Genomic DNA, 25,614 nt, shown 5'->3' on the forward strand with positions numbered 1-25,614 from the left:
TCTGATTCAACCCCTAGCCTGGGAACCTCCATATGCCGCAGGAGCGGCTCAAAGAAATAGCAAAAAGACAAAAAAAAAAAAAAAAAAAAAAAAAAAAGATCCAGCGTTGCCACAAGCTGTGCTGTAGGTTTCAGATTCAGCTTTAATCTGGTGTTGCTGCTGCTGTGGTGTAGGCTGGCAGCTACAGCACTGACTCAATCCCTAGCCCAGGAACTTCCATATGCTGCAGGTGTGGATGTAAAAATAAACAAATAAATAAAAACAACATTAGTTTAAAAAAACACATGATCATCTCTCTCTCTCTCTCTTTTTTTTTTTTTTTTTTTTTGGTCTTTTTAGGACTGCACCTGAGGCATATGGAGGTTCCCAGGCTAGGGGTCAAATTGGAGCTGTAGCTGCCAGCCTACACCACAGTCACAGCAATGCTGGGTCCTCAACCCACTAAGCGAGGCCAGGGATTGAACCTCTGTCCTCATGGATACTTGTCAGGTTCATTAACTGCTGAGCCAGGACAGGAACGCCAACACTGAAATTCTTTGTCATTGTTTTTCTGGTTGTTTTAAATAGTCTTCCCTGCTAGAGTTCCAGCTCCTAAAAGAGGCTAAAGATGATGAATGATAATAATAATAGTGAAGGATGAGTTATCCAATGGAGTTCATCAGGAAAAAGTTAATTGGAAGACCCAGAGTTTTGAACTGATTGTTTAGTGGAGGAAGGGAAGAGATGCAGAGCCAACTGATGTGTGTGTTCGGGAAAAGAGTACTCATCCAATATAAGGCATTAAAAACTGTGCAATATTCAAGTGAGTGAGTTTTCCTAATTCTTCCCATCATCACTCACAATCTTCTACCCCACCCCTCTACCCTCTACCCCCAACCAGAAGATCCTCTGCCTCGCTCAAACAATTCAACTGATGAGAGGAGCAAGGCTGGACCGCAGAGAGAGTTGTTAGTCGCCACAGTACTCATGCCAGTACCCCCGGAAAACTGTATTTTAACAGAATTCCTTGAAAGGCTACACCCTTTTTTCTTAGTAACCCAAACCGCAAGTTTCCAAGTAAGTTCTTTTTCTTTTTCTTTTTTTTTCTTTTTTTTTTTGTCTTTTTAGGGCCGCACCCAGGCATACAGAAGTTCCCAGGCTAGGGGTCAAATCTGAGCTGTAGCTGCTGGCCTACGCCACAGCCACATCATTGCCAGACTCCAGCAGTGTCTGCGACCTACACAACAGTTCACTGCAACGCTGGATCCCTAACCCACTGAGCCAGGCCAGGGATGGAACTTGCGTCCTCATGGATGCTAGTCAGATTCCAGATTCGTTTCCCCTGAGCCACCAAGGTAACCCCCCCACTAAGTTCTTTTTGTTGTCTAACCTATTTCTCTCTTCTGGAAATTTAAACTTTTTCCCAGCTCTGAAGATAAAGGGAAAGAGAAGGAGACGGGGGCGCTGGCCTTCACTGAAGGGGCTGGACTTCACCGTAGGGGCAACCAGCAGCTGACCAGAAGGGGGAAAAAAAACGAAAAAAAAAAAGAGAGAGAAAACCCGCGCCCCCAAGAGGCCTTAACTCCCACGGCATTGGGACACCGCCAGCCGGCGTCACGTGACGACGCACCGCGGCGGGTAAACTACAACTCCCAGCGTGCCGCGCGGCCCGCCGGCGTTACGCAGCTCTCGCTGATTGGTCGCTGGGAATATTTGAAAGGAGGGGCTGGCGCGGAAAACGAAGGGTACATTTTGGATCCTTACCGAGTTCTCTGTGTAGTGGGTAAGTCCTGCTTCTGGGAAGGAGGACGGTCTCTGAGACCCGAAGGCCTGAAGGCCTCATGAGCGTGTGTATGCGCTGAGGTGAGTGGGGTCCCAGCGCTGACTTGAGGAAGAGGCCGGGCGTCAGGAGGGTCGGGAGCCCGCCGCAAGTCCTGGTGGGCGCTGAAGAGCTGGGTGGAGGCCTCCGGTGTGGGCCGTAGGTTGGTGGGAAGGGTAGTGAGGCTGGGGACCGGCCAGGAGGAAGGAAGAGAGGAAGCGTCGGTTTATAACGGGAGCCTGGAGTCCTGGCATGGGCTTTTTTTCCGGTAGGATTTCTGAGGGGATTCTTTGCGCCCCCGCCCGCCCCGCCGCCGCCTTCCGAGGCCTTCGAGCCCTTCTCCCGCCCTTCATTTACCTCCTTTACAAATCTTCTCAGCCTTCCTTAATCCGTTTCCTTTCTCCTAGCCCCCTCGGCACCATGAGGAGCTTCAAAGGAGTCAACTTTGGGACTTTGCTAAGCAGTCCAAAGGAGGCTGAAGAGTTGCTGCCTGACTTGAAGGTGGGCGTGCTGGCTGGCTGTGGGTACATACACCTGGCTTCCCAAGCTGCGCTGTTTGTTTTTTAACTGGTTTGAAAAGACGGATGAATAGGAGATCCTCTTCTGAGCAATCCCATTTCTAGTTCCCTTCCCTATTCTTTTTCTCCTTTGGTAGCCCCATTCACATCTTCCTCTTCTCCTAGGAGTTCCTGTCCAAGCTTCCAGTTGGTTCTCCCAGCTGTCGGTCTGATGCGGAGAGGAGACAGACTTGTGATGCTGTCCTGAGGGCTTGCAACCAGCAACTGACTGTCAGGCTGGCTTGCCCTGAGCACCTAGGGAGCCTGCTGGAGCTGGCAGAGCTGGCTTGCGATGGCTACTTGAGGTCTACCCCCCAGCGCCCACCCCTCTATCTGGAACGAATTCTTTTCATCTTTCTGCGAAATGTTGCCGCACAGGGAATCCCAGAGGCCACACTCCGGCTTGCTCAGCCCCTCCATGCCTGCATGGTGCAGTGCTCTCGCCAAGCTGCTCCTCAGGACTATGAAGCTGTGGCTCGGGGTAGCTTTTCTCTGCTTTGGAAGGGGGCAGAAGCCCTGGTGGAGCCGCGAGTGGCGTTCTCAGCTCGGCTGAAGGCCTTGAGCTTTCTAGTACTCTTGGAGGATGAAAGCACCCCTTGCGAAGTTCCCCACTTTGCTTCTCCAACAGCCTGTCGAGTGGTAGCTGCCCATCAGTTATTTGATACCAGTGGACATGGTCTGAATGAAGCAGATGCGGATTTCCTAGATGACCTGCTCTCCAGACATGTGGTCAGAGCCTTGGTGGGTGAGGGAGGGGACTCTCCTGGTCCCCTTTCCTCCCAGAAGGCCCTCTGTCTCTTGGAGCTCACCCTGGAACACTGCCGTCGCTTCTCCTGGAGCCACCACTATGCCAAGGCCACCAGGGCAGTGGAGAAGGCCCATGATTACCTAAAGAACACCAGTCTGGCCCCCAGCCTCCAGCTATGCCAGCTGGCAGTCGAACTGCTGCAGGTTGGAGAGGGAGGACCCCAGGCGGTGGCCAAGCTTCTGATCAAGGCATCAGCTGTCCTAAAGAACTGTATGGAGGCACCGTCACCCCCGCTGCGAGCATTGTGTGACAGCTGCCAGTTCTTCCTCTCAGCCTTGGAGCGAGGCACGAAGAGGTGCTATGGACCTGATGCTGTACTCAGCCTCTTTGCTTTTCTTGGAAGCTACTGTTCCCTCATCCGGCAGCTGCAGGATGGTGTGAGTTAAGGACCAGGAGGTAGGGTGGGAAGGTGGCTCTGTGGACTTTCTGTCAGGCTCTGATCTTTGATAAGATCTGGGAGCCCAGCTCCCGCCTCCGTAAGCTGCTGTCTGGACTCTACCTGGCCAGCCAGCCAGCAGCCTAGTACATGCTGAGAGCACAGTGGCCCTTCCTGACGTCCTCCTTCCTAGGCTGTTATCCACTATCCAGGACTCTGAGCCCAGAGCTCCCTGTCCCTCAAACCAACCCTCCCCTTCCTTCCTCAGGTCTGTGGGGACTCCTCCAAGCAGCAGCAGGCTTTGGTTCAGATGCACTTTCAGGGACTTCACCTCTACACCGTGGTGGTCTATGACTTTGCCCAAGGCTGTCAGGTACCATCTGGAATCAAAAAAACCTGTTCAGGTCCTAGGGTCTGGAGTTGCTTGACTGCCCCGGGTAGAGCTTCAGGGTTGCATTGGCTTTGGGCATGGGGTGGGGTGGACATCGCCTTGGACCTGGTATGTCTCCTCTCACTTTTCTTGTCCCTTCAGGTAGCTGACATGTCTGACTTGGCCCAGCTAGTGGAAAGTTGCAGATCTGCTGTTGTCTGGATGCTGGAGGCCTTAAAGAGCCTGTCAGGCCAAGAGCTGACCGACTACCTGGGGATGACTGGTTAGTGCCCTGGGGCTCAGATAGAGGGTTCTTGGGAGGGTCATCCCTTCTTAGGCAGGTAAGTAGCACTTGCTGGTTAGTTCTGACCACTAGGGAGGCTCCCGGGGGTTTACAGAGGCAATGAAAAAGATGTTTATAAGGACCTCTGTATTTAACAGCAGTGGAGAAGTCATGAGGCTAACATACCATAACAGACACAAATTCTTTCTCATTGACTTTGAAATCTGTTTGGTATTTGTTTCATAAAAATGCAGAACATTTATAATTTAAACTTGTTTAAACCAGGTAAAATGTGCACATGGTTCAAAATTCAAAATGCACGAAAGGGCATATAGTGAGGAGTTCCTGTTGTGGCACAGCGGAAACAAATCCGACGAGGAACCATGAGGTTGTGGGTTCAATCCCTGCCCTCGCTCAGCGGGTTCAGGATCTGGCATCGCTGTGAGATGCGGTGTAGCTCACAGATGCGGCTTGGATCCTGCATTGCTGTGGCTGTGGTGTAGCCTGGCAGCTGTGGTTCTGATTCGACCCCTCGCCTAGGAACCTCCATGTGCTGCGAGTGCAGCCCTACAAAGCAAAAAAAAAAAGCAAGCAGTGAGAAGTTCCTCTGCTGTTCCTAATCCTAGTCACCCAAGTCCCCCTCTGCAGAGGCAACTAATATGGTCAATTTCTTACGTATCCTTCTAGAGATATACTATGTATACCGATATATGTAAATATAAACTGTGTATACGTGTATGGACTAACAGACATATATACTTCTCTTTTTATTGAGATCTACATGCAGAAAAATTCTAAGATCATAAGCAGACAGCTTTACAGATTTTATGAAGTGAACATACTTAGTAGCCAATGCCTAGGTCAAGTAACAGAGCATGACTTAACCCCCCAGAAACCCTCCTTGTGCCTCCTCTGGTCCCCACACTCCAACAGCACTCACTACCTATCCTAATAGCATCGATTAGTTTTGCCTGTTTTTGTACTTCATAATAAAGTTTCCCCTCATTTGACAAAAAGCATGGCCCTCTAGTTTAAATTATATAAACCTAATGAGTCCAGTCACTACAAGATTTTGGAAAACTTTTCACATGCATATTTTCGGATTGAACCTAGCCACAGCAGTGAAAATATCAGGCATCAGAAAAATTAATAGCATGAGAATTCTTCCTGCAGAATACTGAAGACCTACTTTATTTTCTTCTCCCAGCCGTCTACATAGATAGCCAGGAGGCTGGCTAAACTAGAATTTAGGAAAATTTTATTCATTTTATTTATTGAGGACTTACTATGTGCTAAGCACTGTTCTGAGTACTTGGATATATCAGTACTCAAAACAGTGACATAAAGATCTCTCCTCTCATGGAGCCACATTCTGGTTAGGGGAGAAGGATCATAAACAATAGGATAATTGATGTATCGACTTGTTAGAGGGAGTTCCCTTCGTGGCTTAGTGGTTAACGAACCCGACTAGGGTCCATGAGGATCTGGTTTGATCCCTGGCCTTGCTCAGTGGGTTAAGGATCCAGCATTGCCATGAGCTGTGGTGTAGGTCACAGATGTGGCTCGGATCTGGCGTGGCTATGGCTGTGGCGTAGGCTGGCAGCTGTAGCTCCAATTCGACTCCTAGCCTGGGAACTTCCACATGCCACAGGTGCAGCCCTAAAAAGCAAAACCAAAAGCATGTTAGAAAGTGATCAGAAATATGGGGAGAAAGGAAAAGTAGAGCAGGATAAGAAAGAACTAGGAGGTCAGAGTTGGTGAGAGGGGCAAGTTGGCATTTAGAGAGATGGTCAGGGTAGGCCTCAGAGAGAGTGTGACATGAGGGAAACCTGGAGGGTTGAGAGAGTTGGCCATGTAGATGCCTGGGAAAGGACATCCCTGGCAGAGGAAACAGCCAGTGCCAAGGCCCTGTGGCAGGAGAGGGACTGGTGTGTTTAAGGAATAGCAGGGAGGCTAGTGTGGCTTCAGTGGAATGAGGGAAGGAGAGGAAGGTAAGGGACGGGCCAGAGTGTTTCCCCTAAAATGCTGACCTTCGGAGCAAGATGCAGACAGATTGGCACGTAAGGAGAGATGGGCCCTGTGTGGGACTGAAGACTCTTGTAAAACAAGTGCAGAGGGGCTGGCTCTTGTGGTTTTACCTTCCTGGAATGGAGGGCGTGGGCTGACTTGGAGCAGGAAGGGGAGAACTGCCCCCTTCTCACTCCTAGTCATGGGGGTTCCTGTCTGATCTGGGAGCTGCTGAGCTGACCACAGGTCACGCATCTCTCTACTGGCCCTCCAACAGGAGAGGGCACTGGAACCCTTCCTGCAGTCATCTGTCCTTTCTCTCCTGCAGCCTCTCACACCAGTAACTTGGCCTACAGCTTCTATAGTCACAAGCTCTATGCCGAGGCCTGTGCCATCTCCGAGCCCCTCTGTCAGCACCTGGGCTTGGCAAAGCCGGGCACCTATCCTGAGGTGCCTCCTGAGAAGGTAGGAGGGCAGGTTATGTGGCGGGGAGGAAGGAGTTGGCATAGCGTGAAAGGGCCTGGCCAGGACCCTGTCTTGGAGTAAGGTGTTAGCAGCTGCACATTGGCACCAGTGGCCCGGGGTGGTGTTTCTCAGACCTCACCTGTGCTTTTATTAATTTTTTTTCAATTGACTCATTTTGTATATTTAGCTTTGCCTAAGCCAGTGGTTCTCAATCTGGCAATACATTAGCATCATCTGAGTTAACCTAAAAAAATTCTGGGAGTTCCTGCTGTGGCACAGTGGATTTAGATTATGACTGCAAGCAGCTCAGGTCACTGCAGAGGCATGTGTTCAATCCCCCACCTGGCGCAGTGGGTTAAAGGATCTGGCGTTGCCGCCATTGTGATGTAGGTTCGAGCTGTGGCTCAGATTCATTTCCTGACCTGGGAACTTCCATATACCATTGGTGTGGCCATTAAAAAAAAAAAAAAAAAATTCTGGGAGTTCCTGTTGTGGCTCAGCAGTAACAAACTTGACAAGTATCCATGTGGATGAGGGTTTGATCCCTGGCCCTGCTCATTGGGTTAAGGATCTGGCATTGCCATAAGCTGAGGTTGCAGATGTGGCTTGGATCTGGCGTTGCTGTGGCTGTGGTGTAGGCCAGCAGCTCCAATTCGACCCCTAGGCTGGGAACTTCCATATGCCACAAGTACGGCCCTAAAAAGCAAAAAAAAAAAAAAAAAAAAAAAATCTGAAGCCTGTCTCCAGGTAATTGCATCAAGAACTGGTACTGGAGCCCAGGCATCTGGATTGCTTTTCTTTTCCTTTTTTTTTTCCTTAGGGCTGCACACACAGCACATGGAGGTTCCCAGGCTAGGGGTCAAATGGGAGCTGCACCTGCCAGCCTACGCAACAGCCATAGCAACACAGGGTCCAAACCACATCTGCAACCTACACCACAGCTCATGGCAATGCCAGACCCTTAGTCCACTGAGCGAGGCCAGGGATCAAACCCACAACCTCATGGTTCCTAGTCGGATTTGTTCCCACTGCGCCCCAACAGAAACTCCTGAATATTTTTTTAAAAAGTTCCCCTAGGTGGTCCTTTGGGCAACCCAGGGTGAGAACCACTGTCATAGACTAAAAATACCCACGAAAGGATGGGATGGCTGGATTGGTGGGCGAGCTAGGTCATAGAGCGTCTTGGTTTCTTCTGGCGAGCCTCTCAAGGATCTAAGTGGAGGCTTGATGTCAGATTGGCATCTCGAGTTTCTCAGCATCACTGTGGTGAATACATGGAGCAGCTCTCGCAGCCCAGGCAGGAAAGGGTGGGTGTCTGGAGTGAAGCAGCTTCCAGAGGGATGGAAAGAAGTGAGTAGGGGCAAGAAGTCAATGATTAGCTCAGAAAGTGACTGGCTGTGAGGAAGGGAAAAGGAAGAGGCCAGGATGGTCTCGCCTTTCCAACTTGGGAGAAGGTGGTCATTTGCTGAGAGAAGGATCAGGAGGAGGAGCAGGTTTGCCAGGGTGTGGGTGATGGCTGTGTGGGTAGGATGGGCGGAAACCTCACATTGAGAGCAGCCAGGATAATTAGTTCTTCACTGTCTCCTGCTTCGGTCAGGGCCAGGGGCAGGAGCGCCTTGTGCACGCCCATGCTCCCCCACGGCCTCCCCAAGTACGGACTCCCTGGTTCCTTTCTCCAGTTTGGTCTGTTTTCTTTCTCTGGTCAGTTGCACAGATGCTTCCGGCTGCATGTAGAAAGTTTGAAGAAACTGGGTAAACAGGCCCAGGGCTGCAAGATGGTGACTTTGTGGCTGGCAGCCCTGCAGCCCTCTGGCCCCGAACACATGACTGAGCCGGTCACCTTCTGGGTCCGGGTCAAGATGGATGCAGCCAGAGCCGGAGACAAGGAGCTACAGCTGAAGTGAGTTGGGCGGGCGGGGGGGACAACCATGGCTGCCCCCTGGCTAGGGCTGCTTTTGTTTCATGGTCATATTCATCCTCATGTCTGAAAAAGGCACTGTTGCCTCCATTCATCGTTATTCATTGAGCGCCCACTGTGTGCCAGCCAATGTGCTGGGTACGGGGGGAGGGGCACAGCAGTGACGGGCAGTGTTCCTGCTTTCACCGCTGGAGACTGAGCTCTCAGCAAGCTGAGGCAGGGACTCCTTGGCATGGGGCAGAGGCACCGTGCTTCACGGGCATCCCGGGTGCTGAGCCTGCTCTTTCTCAGGACACTTCGAGACAGCCTGAGCGGCTGGGACCCGGAGACCCTGGCCCTCCTGCTCAGGGAGGAGCTGCAGGCCTACAAGGCAGTGCGGGCTGACACAGGGCAGGAACGGTTCAACGTCATCTGCGACCTGATGGAGCTGAGCCCCGAGGAGACGCCGGCCGGGGCCTGGGCCCGAGCCACCCACCTGGTGGAACTGGCTCAGGTGCTCTGCTACCATGACTTTGCCCAGCAGACTGACTGGTGAGGAGGAAGGGCTGGGGAGGCCCCTCTTGCTTCTTGCCCTAGGTCCTCATACCGTTTTCAGAGCCTGTTTCCCTCTCCACCTCCCTGAGCACCCACTTTGGCTTGTGGCCATGGAAACTCATTCAGAGGATGAGGCCAGCTGTGCTGCAGAAGGCCCTTCCCAGGATACCATGGCAGGTACTCAGTGGTAGCCAAGCTCAAGTGCCTCTTCTCCCTCTAGCTCGGCCCTGGATGCTATCCGAGAAGCTCTGCAGCTTCTGGAGTCTGTGAGGCCCGAGCCTCAGGCCAAGGATCGACTTCTGGATGATAAAGCACAGGCCCTCCTGTGGCTCTATATCTGCACCCTAGAGGCCAAAATGCAGGAGGTGAGTTGGCTGCTGCGGGGCTGAGCAGAACTGGGTACAGGGATTATTTTCCCTGAACCCTAGTAAGCTGGTACCAACCCGGTTTTGCACCCCGATCGCCCCATCCAGGGTATTGAGCGGGATCGGAGAGCCCAGGCGCCTAGTAACCTGGAGGAATTTGAAGTCAACGACCTGAACTATGAAGATAAACTCCAGGAAGATCGTTTCCTATATAGTAACATTGCCTTCAACCTGGCTGCGGATGCTGGTGAGGGCTGTGAATGTAGTGTGCTGGGATAGGGCCTTCTCTGGGGCTTCCTGAGAGCAGGACAGGTACCCCGGGGGTAGGAGAGGCTGCCCTGTGGAGTGGGAGGTGGGCACAGGGACGGAAGCTGTCATGGAGAAGATGATCACGTTTCCCAAGTGGCCCACCCTTGAGAGAATGGCCGGTGCCTTTCTTCTGACTTACAGCTCAGTCCAAATGCCTGGACCAAGCCCTAGCCCTGTGGAAGGAGGTGCTTACAAAGGGGCAGGCCCCCGCCGTGCGGTGTCTCCAGCAGACAGCAGCCTCCCTGCAGATCCTGGCGGCCCTCTATCAGCTGGTGGCAAAGGTAACGGGGCAGGGAAGGGTCACAGATCAGAAGCCCAGCTCCTTCTCCTTCTTTGCCTGTGTCCCCTGCTGAGAAGTCATATCCAGCAGGGGCTCTGTCACCAATCTCCCTGAGTTTTAAGTCCAAGCTCCATCGTTTACTGTCTGTGGGCTTAGGGTCAGTTGTTTATAATCTTTCAGGCCCAAGTTCCCTTATTTCTAAAATGAGGGCAATAATACTAGCTCACAGCCTTGTTAGCATTCAATGAGATAATGCATGGAAGATGGTGTGTGTAGACAGAATACTCAAATCAGCCATAATTATTAGTAATTGTCAGATAATTTGAGGCCTGTATACTCAGAAAAAAGACAAAAATGCCTATAGACATAATTTTACAGTTTTACATGCAGTGATAGGAATTTTAAGAACTCCCTGAAGCTCTTTCCTGGACCCCACATCAGGAACCTCAGAAAGAATATGTGCACATCAAGGATCTTTGTTACTATGAGCATTGGGCCATGTTTCTAGCAGGGAGCCTGGGAAGCTGCCTGATTTGAGCCTTGGCTCTAACTGCATACCTCTTACGGGAAGTTAGACAAGCAGCTTAACCTATGTAAGTTTTAGTTTCCTCACCTGTAAAATTGGGATTAGAATTCCTATGAAGATAAAGTGAGTTGGCACAGTGCTTGGCACATAGTAAGCTCTCAGTAAATCCTGGCTATTGATGAGGACTGGCACGTGGACTTTATGACAGAAGGGAGGCCCTAGGATGGTTTGCAGATACCCTCACTGTTCTCACTTCCTGCCCTTTGAAGCTGGCTGATGGTTGCTCTGTCTGGGTGGCCACATTCCAGCCAGGTCGTCAGGTCCATCCAAGGTCCCAAAAGACTGGAGGGGAGGGGGTGGAAATGGAGGCTTGAGCCTGAGCTGGGTAAACTTGTTGCTCCTGGCCAACCAGCCCCTGCAGGCTCTGGAGGTCCTCCTGCTCGTGCGAATGGTGTCCCAGAGACTGGAGGACCACGGAAAGGCAGCTGGCACCTCCTGCCGCATCACCCAGCTCCTCCTGACGCTCCGCTGTCCCAGCTATGCCCAGGTGAGTGCCTAGCTGCCCTGGCCTGGGGGTTGCAGGGGAACCTGGGTTTGGTGACCCATCTTTTCTTTAAGAAGATAGGCTACTGAAGGGGCGCCTCTGCCTTCTCCCACCACATTTGGCCAAAGGATCATAAAGTGTGGAGTAGGGGTGGCTGTGGGAAGAGGGGTGTCTTTCTCCTTCTCACTGCAAAACCAACTGTCCATTAGGTCTTACACAGTCTGCACCAGCAGGACATGGTTAAGCCTGTATTTCCCAACCATTGTTCCTGCCCTAGTTGATTGATGCTTCTTGGCTCACTTAGGGCTCTTACAGTGCCTCCTAGCTGGTCTCCTGGCCTCCACTTCCTCCCTTTTCCCTTTCATCTGCTAGCGTGATCTTTCTAGGCGCAGCTCTGATCTTATCTCTTGCCTGCTTAAAGGATTTCATTGGCTTCTCCGTTGCCTGAAGGATACTGTCCAGATCCTTCACTCTGGATTGCACATCTATATTCTGGTTCACTTTTTTTCTTGCTGCTCCACATGAGCCATATGCCAGTCCGTACCAGTTACTTTATGTTCTTCTTACTTCTCTCTGTCTTTGGGTGTGTTAGTCCCTCACCATCCTCTCCCTCACCATTTTTTTTTTTTTTTTACCACACCCATGACATATGTAAGTTCCCAGGCCATGGATCAAATCTGAGCCACAGCTGCCACAGATTTGGCAACACCAGATCCTTTAACACACTGTGCCAGGCTGGGGATCAAGCCCATGCTGCCACAGAGACAACACCAGATCTTTAATCTGCTGTGCCACAGCTGGAACTCCTCCCTCACCCCCTTTTTTTTTTTTTAAAGTTTTGTTGGGAGTTCCCATTGTGGCCTAGTAGTGAATCCGACTAGTATCCATGAGGATGCGGGATCGATCCCTGGCCTCACTCAGTGGGTTAAGGGTCCGGCATCGCTGTGAGTTGTATAGGCTGGCAGCTGCAGCTCCAATTCAACCCCTAGCTGAGGGTGCAGCCCTGAAAAGACCCCCCTCAAAAAAAAGCTGTATTGAAGTAGAGTTGATTTACAATGTTGTGATAATTTCTGCTGTAACCTTTTTCATTTTTTTTTAAGTTTTATGGAGGTATAGCTGATTTACAGTGTTGTGATATCCCTCACCTTTTGTTTCATTCAGCAAACCTGTGCTTTCTTTTTAAGGCTTAGCTCAGTTGTCTCCTCCTTCATGACGTATTTTATATGTCCTCTTCTGCAAGGGCAAAATCAACCACTTTCCCTGGGACCCCACACCGCCAGTGGCATTGTGTCATGTCACATAGGTATGCCCGTCCCCCAACTACATTGCAAGCCATTGGATGGAAGGGCCTACTTACTGCTTATTCAGCTTTGTCTCTCTAGTTTAGTGGTTAACTGAAAGGTACTAAATTTTAGTGAGTGAGAATAATTCCTACATGGATTATGATATTTGAAATAATATTTAATCAGGAGTAGTCAATATTTTGCTTACCAGTGTTTTCATCAGCTTTAATTTGGAGGTCTGACTGCCTCCCCTCACCAGTATGCTCATGCACCCCTGGTCACTTCCTCAGGTGTACCTGGCAGAGGCAGAATCAAGTCTGAAGCTTCTGGATCGCACCACAGACACATACCTGCTCCTTTCCCTGACTTGTGACCTACTGAGAAGTCAAGTCTACTGTGCTTGCCAGAAGGTGCATCTCTGTTTCTTAACTGGCGAAGGTCCTAGCACTGGCAGGGTGCGAGGATTCTCCAGATATCTATCTGGCCCCTGAGGTTTCCCCAGGGGTGGGGAGGACATTCCTGGCCTTGAGAAACAGAGCTGTCTCCTGGCCATGCCCCCTCCCGTGGATCGCCTGGTGCTTCTCTAGGAACCATTCCATCCTTTCATCCTTTCCCGGCTCCCTCAGGGGCAAAGGGGAAGGTCTGTCCCATGACTAGAAGCTGGGATAACACTGGAAATCTAGTGGGATCCAAAAGCCTGGGCTTTCTCACACACTAGACATGTGACTTGGCCGAGTCTTGTGCCCTCTCAGGCTGTAGGTTTCTCTCCAGCTTTTATAATCTGAAAACACGATCTCCGGGAGTTCCCGTCGTGGCGCAGTGGTTAACGAATCCGACGAGGAACCATGAGGTTGCGGGTTCGATCCCTGCCCTTGCTCAGTGGGTTAACGATCCGGCGTTGCTGTGAGCTGTGGTGTAGGTCGCAGACGCGGTTCGGATCCCGTGTTGCTGTGGCTCTGGCGTAGGCTGGTGGCTACAGCTCCGATTCGACCCCTAGCCTGGGAACCTCCCATATGCCGCGGAAGCGGCCCAAGAAATGGCAAAAAGACAAAAAAAAAACAACAACAACAAAAAAAACCCCATGATCTCCAGGGGCATCTCAGCTGCCAATTTGACCTCACTCACTGCTCCCCTCTCTCCCACCAGGTGGCTGAGGGCGTCTCTCTGTTGCTGTCTGTGCTTCGGAACCCTGCCCTCCAGAGGTCGTCCAAGGCTTGGTACTTGCTACGGGTCCAGGCCCTGCAGCTGGTGGCGGTCTGCCTTAGCCTCTCATCAGACAGCCTCCCGGCCCCGCTGTGGGAGCAGCTCTGTGCTCAAGGTGAAAGAAGAGGGTGGATGGCCCTCCTTGCCCAATGCATGCTGTGTGTCTGCTGTCAGCTCTGCTCAGCCCTCCTCCCCCCTGCTGTCCATTCGTGTGGACGAGCCCACTAGAAGAGCTGCCAGAGTAGGCCAGGGATAGCAAACATGTTTCATTTCGCTTGCTGACTCTGATCGCTTAGTGACTGCCCAAAATACTGCACTGACAAGGATTCTGAGACCCCATGTGGTTTCAAGGGGAAAGAGTTCTGTGATTGATTAGCTATGTCTGCCTTAGGTACAGTTGGAGAGGGTGAGAGTTACTCTGCATTTGATGTCTTAGTAATTGAAGGTGCTGGAAGTTCTGGCCATATCATCTCTCCTCTTGCCCCTTCCACCTCCCCCCAACACTTGCACAGGTTGGCAGACACCTGAGATAGCGCTCATCGACTCCCACAAGCTCCTCCGAAGCATCATCCTTCTGCTCATGGGCAGTGATGTGCTCTCAATTCAAAAAACAGCTGTGGAGACGCCGTTCCTGGACTATGGTGAGTCCCGGGAGGAGCGCTATCATGAACTGAACAGGCTGGATGGTGATGGTGAGGCTGGCAGTTTTGTCTCCAGGGGATCCAGACTGGATCCTGGATCCATCCACGTGATGATGGTCTCGTCTCTCCTTTGCCACAGGTGAAAATCTGGTACAGAAATGGCAGGTTCTTACTGAGGTGCTGAGCTGCTCCGAGAAGCTGGTCTGCCGCCTGGGCCGCCTGGGTAGTGTGAGCGAAGCCAAGGCCTTTTGCTTGGAGGCCCTGAAACTGACGATGAAGCTGCAGATACCGCGCCAGTGAGTACAGGGCCTGAGAGGATGCTGATTCCCAAACCGGAGTGCCTGCGTGTTTGATCACGAGTTCCCAAGCTGTTCCACAGAGTATCATGTTGTGTTTGGAAGGATGCATTCTGTGGCTAAATATGTGGGAGACATTGACTTAATCAAGATTAGACATATTTCTCCCCCAGCTATTATCTATGAGGATGTGGGTTTGATCCCTGGCCTCGCTCAGTGGGTTAAGGATCCGGTGTTGCCATGAGCTGTGACATGGTTTCGGCTCGGATCCCGTGTTGCCATGGCTGTAATGTAGGCTGGCAGCTGCAGCTCTGATTCGACCCCTAGCCTGGAAACCTCCATATGCCACAGGTGTGGGCCAAAAGAAAAAAAAAATTAGATGTTTTTATTGCTGTAGGACTTCTCATGTCCTCCACTATGCTAATAATACACATTATAAATCTCCAGACGGGAGATCCAGTGTTCAGTGTTTCTAGAAATTGCTTTGCCCGGAGGCCCCCTCCTTGCGAGGACTGCAATTTGGGAAATGGGAAATCCTGCCCTCAGGTAAAGGGGTGAGTTGGTTTGAGAGAGGCGTGTGGAAGATTTTCTGCAGGGAGCACTTGAGGTCAGCTTTAGGAGGTAAAGGCCTTCCGGAGCCTGGAAAGACTGATGGCTCTGCCTGGGAAGGGGGCAGGAAGAAAGATTCTCCAGGAAAACAAGGGTCTCCACTCATGGGGTCATCATCTTGCCTCCAACAAGGTGTGCCTTGTTCCTGGTGCTGAAGGGGGAGCTGGAGCTGGCGCGCAACGACGTTGACCTCTGTCAGTCAGACCTGCAGCAGGTTCTGTTCTTGCTGGAGTCTTGCACAGGTGAGCAGCCAGGCCCGCACGCCTGTGAGCGGTGGTGAGAGTGACGCTCGCACTACAACACCTCTTTATATGTCACGGTTCCCTTCTCAGTCACAGACTTGGCAAAGCTCCCTTCGCTTCAGTCAGACCCTTGGTGTCCCTCCTTCAGAGGGCCTGTCCAGCACTTATCCTGCCTGCCTCTAGTGGTCAGCACTAACATATTCTAGATATTTAATTTTATTTTTTTTTTTATTTTTTTATTTTTTTAAATAGGGCTGCACCTGCGGCCTATGGAGGTTCCCAGGCTAGAGGTCGAATCGGAGCTACAGCTGCCAGGCACAGCCACAGCCACAACAATGCGGGATCCACGCCTTGTCTGCGACCTACACCACAGCTCACAGCAACACTGGATCTTTAACTGAGCGAGGCCAAGGGATTGAACCTGTGTCCTCATGTGATACTAGTTAGATTTGTTTCCTCTGAGCCACGATGGGAACTCCCTAAATTTTAACTTAAATAAAATTTAGTATTCAGGGCCTTAAATACTTGCCACACTTCCTGTGTTCAGTAGCTGTGGCTACTGTATTGGGCAGCACAAATGTAGCGTCCTCAGAAGGCCTTAAGCTTGGAGTTCCCCTGTGGCTCAGCAGGTTAAGGATCCGGTGCTGTGGCTCAGGTTGCTGTTGTGGCACAGGTCTAATCCCTGGCCCAGGAACTTCTGCATGTGTCGGTGCACACACACAAAAAAACTTGAAAAGAAGGGCTTAAGCTTAAAATATGTATTTATGGTACATTTTTCTCTTATACACTTTTACCTATACTATTTCATTGGACCCACACAAAACCATGGAAAGTGGGAACATAAAAGAGTTTTTTCATTTGTAAAATGACAATGTTGAGAAATTGAATGTTTTGGACCAGGATCACAGGGCTAGTTAGGGGCAGGAGTCAGGATTAAGACTTGGGCCTCTGGGTGCTGGCTACGGGGATGCTGTGGGCTACATGGATCCTTTGTTAGAATTAAGAAAATATTAGGTTTTTGGTTTTTTTTTTTGGTCTTTCTGTCTTTTCTAGGGCTGCACCCGCAGCATGTGGAGGTTCCCAGGGTAGGGGTCTAATTGGAGCTGTAGCCACCGGCCTACGCCAGAGCCACAGCAAGGCAGGATCCGAGCCGAGTCTGCGACCTACACCATAGCTCACGGCAACACTGGATCCTTAACCCACTGAGCGAGTCCAGGGATCAAACCCGCAACCTCATGGTTCCTAGTCAGATTCGTTAACCACTGAGCCATTATGGGAACTCTGAGAAAACATTAGGATTTTATAAAAAAATAATAAGCCGTGCTAATATTTAGTATGTTAGCTAGTACTATATACAAGCCGTTAGTAAGGAAGTGACACACATTAGGGCACTGGCCACTGGGGTGGCTCAGGAAGCACTGATACCATTTCTCCCAGTTTTCTCATTCTTTTTCCACTCCCTCCTCAGAGTTTGTCGGACTAGGGCAGCAGCCGGACTCTGTGAAGAAGGTCCACTTGCAGAAGGGGAAGCAGCAGGCCCGGGTGCCCCGTCCTCCAGAGCTCCCGGAGGAAGAGCTTGTCCTAAGAGGCCCTGCCCTCGAGCTGGTGGCCACTGTAGCCAAGGAGCCTGGCCCCATAGCACCTTCAACTAACTCCTCACCAGTCCTGAAAACAAAGCCCCAGCCCAGCCCCGGCTTCCTGACCCATTTGCCCACCTGTGACTGCTCGCTCTGCGCCAGCCCTGTCCTCTCAATGGTCTGTCTGCGCTGGGCGTCGGTCACCGCGGGGGTGAAGCTGGCCGTGGGCCATCAGGCCCAGGGTCTCGATCTGCTGCAGGTTGTGCTGAAGGGTTGCCCCGCAGCCACGGAGCGCCTCACCCAAGCTCTACAAGCTTCCTTGAATCGAGAAGCATGCCCATCCCCTGTCCCGGGCCTCTTTGATGAGATCTTGGCCCAGGCCCACACTCAGCTGGCACTAGAAGGGCTGAGCCAACCCTCAAACAAGAGCCTGGGGAAGGTCCTGGAGTCAGGGCTGAAGTTTGTGGCAGCGCGGATACCCCACCTGGAGCCCTGGCGAGCCAGCCTCCTCTGGGTTCAGGCCCTTGCAAAGCTGGCTGGCCTCAGCTGCTGCACTGCCCAGCTTTTTGCAAGCTCCTGGGGCTGGCAGCCCCCATCAGTAAAGACCCCCACTGGCTCAGAACCCTCTAAGCCTCGGAGCCAAAAACATTCTGGACGAGGGCGCCAGCAAGCAGTCTCTGCTACTCTGCCCCTCTCAAACACCTCTCTGAAGGGTCTGGAAGGCGGCGGACCACCCTGTACACCTAAGCCGCAGGCCGGGTCAGGCAGGCTGGCCCTCGTGTTCCCTTCACCGTGTTTGAGGAAGTCCTCCTTACAAAGAGCAAGCCTGAGGTTCCCAAGGCCCCCAGGGTACAACAAAGGGTCCAGACACGCCTCAAGGTGAGGTGGGACTGGCGTCGGGTGGGGGTGGCCCTGGAGGAGAGTTTTGCAGCGCAGCTGTCTCACCGGAATAGCTTCCCAGGGCCTTACTGGCCCCTTTAGCTCTCCTGTTACCATAGGACCCCTGCATCTCCTTCAAGACCTAGTTCAGGTCCACCTTTGTTTCAGACAGAAGGGACTTTTTCCTTCTTAACTCTACAGTTCCTTTCCCTTTTCATCCTTCATCCTTTCACCCCTCCCTCCTTCCACACCCCAGTTACTGCCCCAGATTGTGTGGACTGCAGGTGGGAAGTTAAGTCTTAAATCTAACCCAAGGGCCTCTGTGATGGTGCCTCCACAGCGCCACCTGCTGGCAGACAGTTGTCACTGACGGCCCCTTGGCCCTTCTCCCTTTCCCACCCTCCTAGGTGAACTTCAGCGATGACAGTGACTTGGAAGACCCTGTCGCAGTGGAGGCACAGTGTGCAGAGGGGCCCAAGAAACGGAGCACTGCTTCCCGGGGCCGGGGCCGGGCTAGGAAGGTCCTGAGCGTGAAGACTCATGCAGAGGCCGCCCCAGCTAGTGGCCCTGAGCACCCCATTCTCAGTGGCAGGAGCCGGAGGGCCAAGAAGGTGGCATCAGGACACTGTGAGGAGCTGGGCCCTGAGATGATGCGAACCATCCCTGAGGAGGAACTGATGGACAACCAGATGGAAATGAGCTTTGAGATCCTCAGGGGCTCAGACGGGGAAGACTCGGCCTCAGGAGTGATGGCAAAGCTGGGAGGAAGAGGTCCGTGTTTTTTCAAGGTTGCCCTGGGATGAAAACCCAAGAGATAACTGGTGCCAAGGATGGAGCAAAAGAAAGTTCTTTTGCTAGCTCTGCGACTGGACCCTAGAAGGGGGAGCTTAGGGGTTGGCAGGGGGGAACTCTACAGAAAAGTTGTGCTCTCTGCCCAGGTGGGAAGACCCCAGCTCCAGGCCCTGATACAGCTATAGGAGAGTGTGAGGTGTTGAGACGGGATGCCGGCAAAGAGGAGCTGCCCGTCCCGTGCCCAGACAAGGCTCTCGGTCCTCGGCACCGACTCCCCTCGGCCCCCATGGCCATCAGTAAGTATGCTGACCACCAAGGTCTGGTTGCTTAGAGGGGGCAAGCCACGAGGTTTCTTGATCCCAGTGCTTTTCCAGTCTGTCCTTGGTTCTTTTTTTTTTTTTTGTCTTTTTTTTAGGGCTGCACCTACAGCATATGGAGGTTCCCAGGCTAGGGGTCGAATTGGAGCTGTTGCCGCCAGCCTACACCACAGCCACAGCAACGTGGGATCCGAGCCATGTCCGTGACCTATACCACAGCTCACAGCAATGCTGGATCCTTAACCCACTGAGTAAGGCCAGGGATCAAACCCACATCCTCATGGATACTAGTTGGATTCATTACTGCTAAGGCACAATGGGAACTCCCCAGTCTGATTTTTTTTTTCTGGCTTTTGGATCCCCAACTGGACCCAGGAGCCTTTGAATGTGGGTTTGAACCTGAGCACTCCCTCTGCTGGCTGTGTGCCAGTCACTCCACCTCTCTGAGCTTCAATTTACTTAATTGTAAAATGGCATTGGGGGAGGGTGGCGCAAGCTGATGCATGTAACTGATGTGGAACCCACGTGGCCCGCTGCCCTTCATAAACAGTAGCAGCTATTTTTCCCTGTGGGAGAAGGGCTAGGTGCTTGTTCTTGGACAGCTCCCATCAGCCAGGAAGTGGGGGATTCCTCTGTACCAAGCGTCTTGACCTTCCTCTAGGTCTCTCTACCCTGGATTCCATTTGTGCCTCACTGAGCATTGCTTTCCGTGGGGTCAGTCACTGCCCTCCTAGTGGGCTCTACGCTCACCTCTGCCGCCTCCTAGCCTTATGCCTGGGCCACCGGGATCCCTATGCCACTGCCTGCCTTGTCACCGAGTCTGTCTCCATCACCTGTCGCCACCAGCTGCTCATCCACCTCCACAGGAGGCTCAGGTGAGTGCCCACCATTCCCAAGGCTCAGGCTGGGACAGACTAGAGGGGAGGGTCCAGACTTTGAAGGAGGAAGAACTCACCCCTCACTTGTGTTGCCTGCAGCAAGGCCCAGAAGCGCCAAGGATCTCTGGAAATAGCAGACCAGCTGCAAGAGCTGAGCCTCCAGGAGAGGCCTGGAGACACCCCCCTGGCCCACATCCAGCACCTCTTTTCCTTCAGAGCTTTGGGATCTGGCCACTTCCCCCAGCCCGAGAAAGAGCGTTTCCAGGAGCGCCTGGCTCTGATTCCTGGTGGTATGGTAGTGGGCATTGCTGGCTCAGTGGTCTTTTTATGCATGCATCTGCTTAGGGAGGAGTTGGCTGAAGGAGTTGAAGTCATTAGTTCCCACACAGATTTATGATCCTTAGGGAAGGACAAGTCATACTTTTCTACTGATTAGTTGTTTTGTTACTATCACCAAAGAGACATACCTTAAATCTAGATTTTTTTTTTTTTAATTTTTATTTTTTTGCTTTTTGGGGCTGTGTGTGTGGCATAGGGAAATTCCTAGGCTAGAGGCCTTATCGGAGCTGCAGCTGCCGGCCACAGCCACATCTTTTGACGTACACCACAGCTCACAGCAATGCCGGATCCTTAACCCACTGAGCAAGGCCGGGGATTGAACCCTAGTCAGGTTCATTACTGCTGAGCCACAACAGGAACTCCCTAAATCTAGAAGTATTTTTGTTTTTGTTTTTGAATTTCAACTTTGAATTACCAGCAAGCTTAGGGTAAGTTCGGGTGTCTGGGGTCTTCCTATGACAATGTGCAACATGTTAATGGATGATTTGAATGTTCGCTGTGTGCAGGGCCCTTTGTTAGCTTCTGTAGGGACACAAAGAAGTCCAAGACACGGTCTCTGTCCAGAGGAAGCTGTTAGGGCAAGAGGTTGCACCTTGAACTTCAGTGGCCAGGGGAGACTTCTAGGAGTTGTGGGGTTTTTTTTTGTCTTTTTGGTTTTTTTTGCACTTTAGGGCCATACTAGCAGCATATGGATGTTTACAGGCTAGGGGTCGAATTGGAGCTACAGCTGCCAGCCTGTACCACAGCCACAGCAATGCGGGATCCAAGCCATGTCTGCGACCCACGCCGCAGCTCAAGGCAACGCCAGATCCTTAACTGAGCGAGGCCAGGGATCGAACCCGCATCCTCGTGCATGTTGTCTTGAGCGATAGATAGGGATTGAGTGCAGGAGGCAGGGAGAGGAATTCTTGTAAGAGCTGGAATAACTGGACATGTCCTGTGTCAGGGGTGACTGTGTGTGTGTTGGCCCTGGCCACCCTCCAGCCTGGAACCGTGGGCAACACCCTCCTGCTGACCCGGCTGGAAAAAGACAATCCTCCGGTCACCATGCAGATCCCCACGGCCCAGAACAAGGTAGGTTTTCCAGACCAGGGAGCGAAGAGGGGCTGAAGCAGGCTTCTGGGCAAGGTGTGGCTGGGGGTGGAGAGACGGCGATCACATGGACAAGCAGAAATCTCATAAGCCCATCTCCCAAAGCTTTCTCTGAGTTCAGCCCTGAAGGAATTTGATGCCATCCAGAAAGAACAGAAAGAGAACAGCAGCTGTACCGACAAGCGAGAATGGTGGACAGGGCGGCTGGAACTGGACCATAGGATGGAGGTGTGCCCCCACAGTGGGGTGCGGTGGGGTAGGGTGGGGTTGGGCCCGCCCGAGGAATATCTTCTCTCTCAGGGGTCCCAGGTCTGTGCTGAGCTACCTCAAGTCCTTTCTGGAAGTGTAGGCCTAAATAAGAAATTCTATCACTTGGGGAGTTCTCATTGTGGCTCAGCAGGTTAAGAACCTGACTAGTATCCTCGAGGATGTGGGTTCAATCCCTGGCCTCACTCAGTGGGTTAAAGGATCCAGCACTGGAGCTGTGGTGTAGGTCGCAGACATGGCTCGGATCCTGCCTTGCTGTGGCTCTTGTATAGGCCGGCGGCTGCAGCTCCGATTGGACCCCTAGTCTGGGAACCTCCATATGCTGAGGGAGTAGCCCTAGAAGACAAAAAAAAAAAGGACCAAAAAAAAAAGAAGAAAGGATCCAGCACTGCTGTAAGCAGTGGCCTAGGTTACAGATGTAGCTTGGATCCAGCGTTGCTGTGGCTGTGGTGTAGGCCAGCAGTTGCAGCTCCCATTCAACCCCTAGCCTGGGAGCCTCCATATGCTGCATTTGCGGCTCTAAAGAAAAAAAAAGTTAAAAAAAAAAAAAATCTGTCGCTTGGGGAAGACTTTAAACAAGAGCCCAAGATGTGAAGGGGTTATAGCAATGGACTGTTGAGGATAAACACACGCAAAAAAAATCGAAGCCCAAGTTATCAGCATCCTGGTTGTAGTCTCAGCAAATAGAAAATGTTTCTCGCTTCTCGCCTTTTATGACTGGCAGTAAGACATGTAAGACAGAGCCACTCATGGGAAGGCCCACTTTCCTGTCTCCAAAATGTCGGTGCCTGTGGGGAAAGAAATGCAGCTTCCTCTCTGACTGAAGGTTCTGTCCTGCATCCAGGTTCTCACCACTTCCCTAGAGAAGCACGTGTTAGGCTGCTGGAGGGGACTGCTGCTGCCATCCAGTGAGGACCCCGGCCCTTCCCAGGAGGCCTCCCGTCTACAAGAGTTGCTGCAAGAATGTGGCTGGAAATACCCTGACCCCACTCTGCTGAAAGTGAGTTGAGAGATCAGGGAAGGGGAAGAAGCCAGCCTTAACTCTGTCCCACCTGCCACTGAGGGTGGAGGTGGGAGCTATGGTACTCACTGCCCACTGTCCCCCTGCAGATCATCCTCAGCAGTGCCAGTACGCTCACCCCACAGGACATTCAGGCCCTGGCCTATGGGCTGTGCCCGGCCCGGCCAGAACGAGCCCAGGAGCTCCTGAGTGAGGCAGTAGGGCGCCTACAGCACCAGACAGTAGCAAGCAGCAGGCACCTTGTCCTAGTGCTGGACAAAGTAAGGAGCCAAGGCCTGGAGGGGCGGCGTCTGGTGGGCAGTGGGCACTGACGGCCACGCCCCTTCTGGCTCCCCCGACCCCTGACCTCTGAGCACTCTTTGCCCAGGACCTGCAGAAGCTGCCGTGGGAGAGCATGCCCAGCCTCCGCGCCCTGCCCGTCACTCGGCTGCCCTCCTTCCGATTCCTCCTCAGCTACTCCATCATCAAAGAGGTCTGGGGACTGGGGGTGACTGGCGATGGGGCAAGAAAAGGCAGAGAGCTGGGGGGTTGGGGGCGAGGAGGTCTGGGGAATGGATCCACCGTGGAAAGGGGCTTGGGGGTTGCTGGAGCTGGGGCCCTCTGGCCAGACCAGGAGCCTCATCACCAGTGTCTCTCCCTCAGTGTGGGGCCTCGTCGGTGCTGAGCCAAGGGGTGAATCCTCGCAGTACCTTCTACGTCCTGAACCCTCACAATAACCTGTCAAGCACAGAGGAGCAGTTCCGAGCCCATTTTAGCAGGTCAGGGGGAGGAGAGTAAAAAGGGGGTGGGGAAGGGTAGGCACAACACAAGGGCAAATCTCCTGCTCTCCGGAGTCAGCTGCTGCAGTTCACCTTCTCCTTGGTGTTCCTTCTGCCCCCTTGGCCCCATGAGCCTCCTTAACGCCTGCCTTTTCCCTGCAGTGAAGCTGGCTGGAAAGGGGTGGTCGGGGAGGTGCCGAGCCCGGAACAGGTGCAGGCAGCCCTGACGGAGCATGACTTATACATGTGAGTGCTCAGCACAGGGAGGTGGGGAGAGGGGCAGCCCCAGAGGGTGGGTACCACCACAGTTTGCTTCGGGGCTTGGGAGCCCCTGACTCAGGACACCTCTGGAGACACAGCAGAGCCTGGCACTGCTAAATCAGGCTCATCTCGTCTCCTTCTGCTTCAGCTACGCAGGGCATGGGGCTGGTGCCCGCTTCCTGGATGGCCAGGCTGTCCTGCGGCTGAGCTGCAGGGCCGTGGCCCTGCTCTTTGGCTGCAGCAGTGCAGCCCTGGCTGTGCATGGAAACCTGGAGGGGGCTGGCATCGTGCTCAAGTATATCATGGCTGGCTGGTGAGTCTCGAGCGGCAAAGTCCATCCTAGGTCCCCACTCTAAGTGCTTTCCCAAGTCTGAACCCGAAATCCTTCCTCTTTTGTGCCCCACCTTCCTCCCGCCCCAGTTCCCTGGCATGCCTGGGCCTTGAACTCGTGGCCCTCTTCTCTCTTACCCCCTACCTCTGGGTGTCAAGGGACTTCCTCATTGGTTCAGTCCCTCTCGACTTAATCACCACCACCACCACCACCACCAATGGAGTTTTCCCAAGTAGTCTGTTTTAGAGCCCTTATTTTGCCTTGCTTCCGTCTCTCCCCAGCCCCCTGTTTCTAGGTAACCTCTGGGATGTAACTGACCGTGACATTGACCGCTACACAGAGGCTCTGCTGCAGGGCTGGCTTGGGGCAGGTTCAGGAGCCCCCCTTCTGTACTACGTCAACCAGGCCCGCCAGGCTCCCCGACTCAAGTATCTCATTGGGGCTGCACCTGTAGCCTATGGCTTGCCTGTCTCCCTGCGATGACCCCCTGGGGCTTTTCTGTTGCTGATGGAAGCCAGGTGCCTGTTCTACCTCCAAACCTAGATTTGGCCCTGAGGATATTTTAAGTGATTTCCCCAGTGTTTTATGAAATGTTTCCTTTTGATTTAATCTTAATATAATAAAGATATACCATTTAAACCTTCTTTTGTGTAATTCCTCTGAGAACATTTGAAGACAAGACTATTGCTCACTTGGAGGAGTTCCTGTTGTGGCGCAGTGGTTAGCGGATCCGACTAGGAACCATGAGGTTGCGGGGTGATCCCTGGCCTTGCTCAATGGGTTAAGGATCTGGTGTTGCCGTGAGCTGTGGTGTAGGTCGCAGACGCAGCTCAGATCCAGGGTTGCTGTGACTCTGGCGGGCTACAGCTCTGATTAGACCCCTAGCCTGGGAACCTCCATGTGCTATGGGAGTGGCCCTAGAAAAGGCAAAAAGGCAAAAAGGCAAAAAAAAAGACTATTGTTCACTTGGAGTTCCAGCTGTGGCACAGTAGGTTAAGGATCCAGTGTTGCCATAGCTGTGGTGTGGTTCACAGCTGTGGCTTGGATTTGATCCCTGGCCTGGGAACTTCCATATGCTGTGGGTATGGGCAAAAGAAAAAGGACCATTGCTCAATTCCTACTATGCGGTACTATAAATAAGAATAGCTTGCAAGAGTTCAAGTCTGAGGGGAGTCCCTGTTGTGGCTCAGCGGTAACAAACCTGACTGGTATTCAGGAGGATGCGGGTTCAATCCCTGGCCTCACTCAGTGGGTTAAGGATCCAGCGTTGCCACGAGCTGCGGTGTAAGTTGCAAACAAGGCTTGGAGCTGGCATAGCTGTGGCGGTGGTATAGGCCAGCAGCTGCAGCTCCAATTCGACCCCTAGCCTGGGAACTTCCATATGCCACAGGTGTGGCCCTGAAAAGCAAAAAGTGTTTGAGATTGTTGGAAAGAACGTAAAACCATGGGACAAAGCTGGGCCTGGCTTGGCCTCAGCAGACAAAGCTGAGGGAGAGAGGAGCATACAAATTCAGTGTATGGGTACAAAGGTCCAAGGAAAGGTAGAGAGAAATCCATCGAGTGCCTTGGAGTTCCTGCTGTGGAACAGCTGGTTAAGGATTGGGTGTTGTCTTTGCTGTGTTGAGAGTTTGATCCCTGGCCTGGCCCAGTGGGTCAAAAAGATCTGGTGTTGCTGCATCTGTGGTGTA

General features: G+C 52.5%; 1 protein-coding gene across 1 annotated transcript; it reads left to right on the forward strand.

Annotated features, from left to right (window-relative positions):
• Positions 1,625-24,569, forward strand: ESPL1 (extra spindle pole bodies like 1, separase). The gene is given in 32 exon segments (XM_013986230.2): positions 1,625-1,842; positions 2,206-2,299; positions 2,482-3,540; positions 3,808-3,912; positions 4,072-4,192; positions 6,528-6,664; positions 8,371-8,564; positions 8,874-9,113; positions 9,337-9,481; positions 9,590-9,728; positions 9,932-10,071; positions 11,009-11,143; positions 12,714-12,833; positions 13,570-13,741; positions 14,139-14,267; positions 14,407-14,563; positions 15,305-15,414; positions 16,883-17,740; positions 17,743-17,870; positions 18,278-18,641; positions 18,809-18,958; positions 19,641-19,854; positions 19,957-20,147; positions 21,143-21,270; positions 21,394-21,516; positions 22,400-22,555; positions 22,666-22,836; positions 22,944-23,048; positions 23,219-23,334; positions 23,497-23,580; positions 23,744-23,908; positions 24,208-24,569. Coding segments are annotated over 31 exon segments (6,339 nt in total). The 5' UTR covers positions 1,625-1,842; positions 2,206-2,218; the 3' UTR covers positions 24,410-24,569.

The sequence above is a fragment of the Sus scrofa genome, chromosome 5, assembly GCF_000003025.6.
Source record: "Sus scrofa isolate TJ Tabasco breed Duroc chromosome 5, Sscrofa11.1, whole genome shotgun sequence".
Classification (NCBI taxonomy): domain Eukaryota; kingdom Metazoa; phylum Chordata; class Mammalia; order Artiodactyla; family Suidae; genus Sus; species Sus scrofa.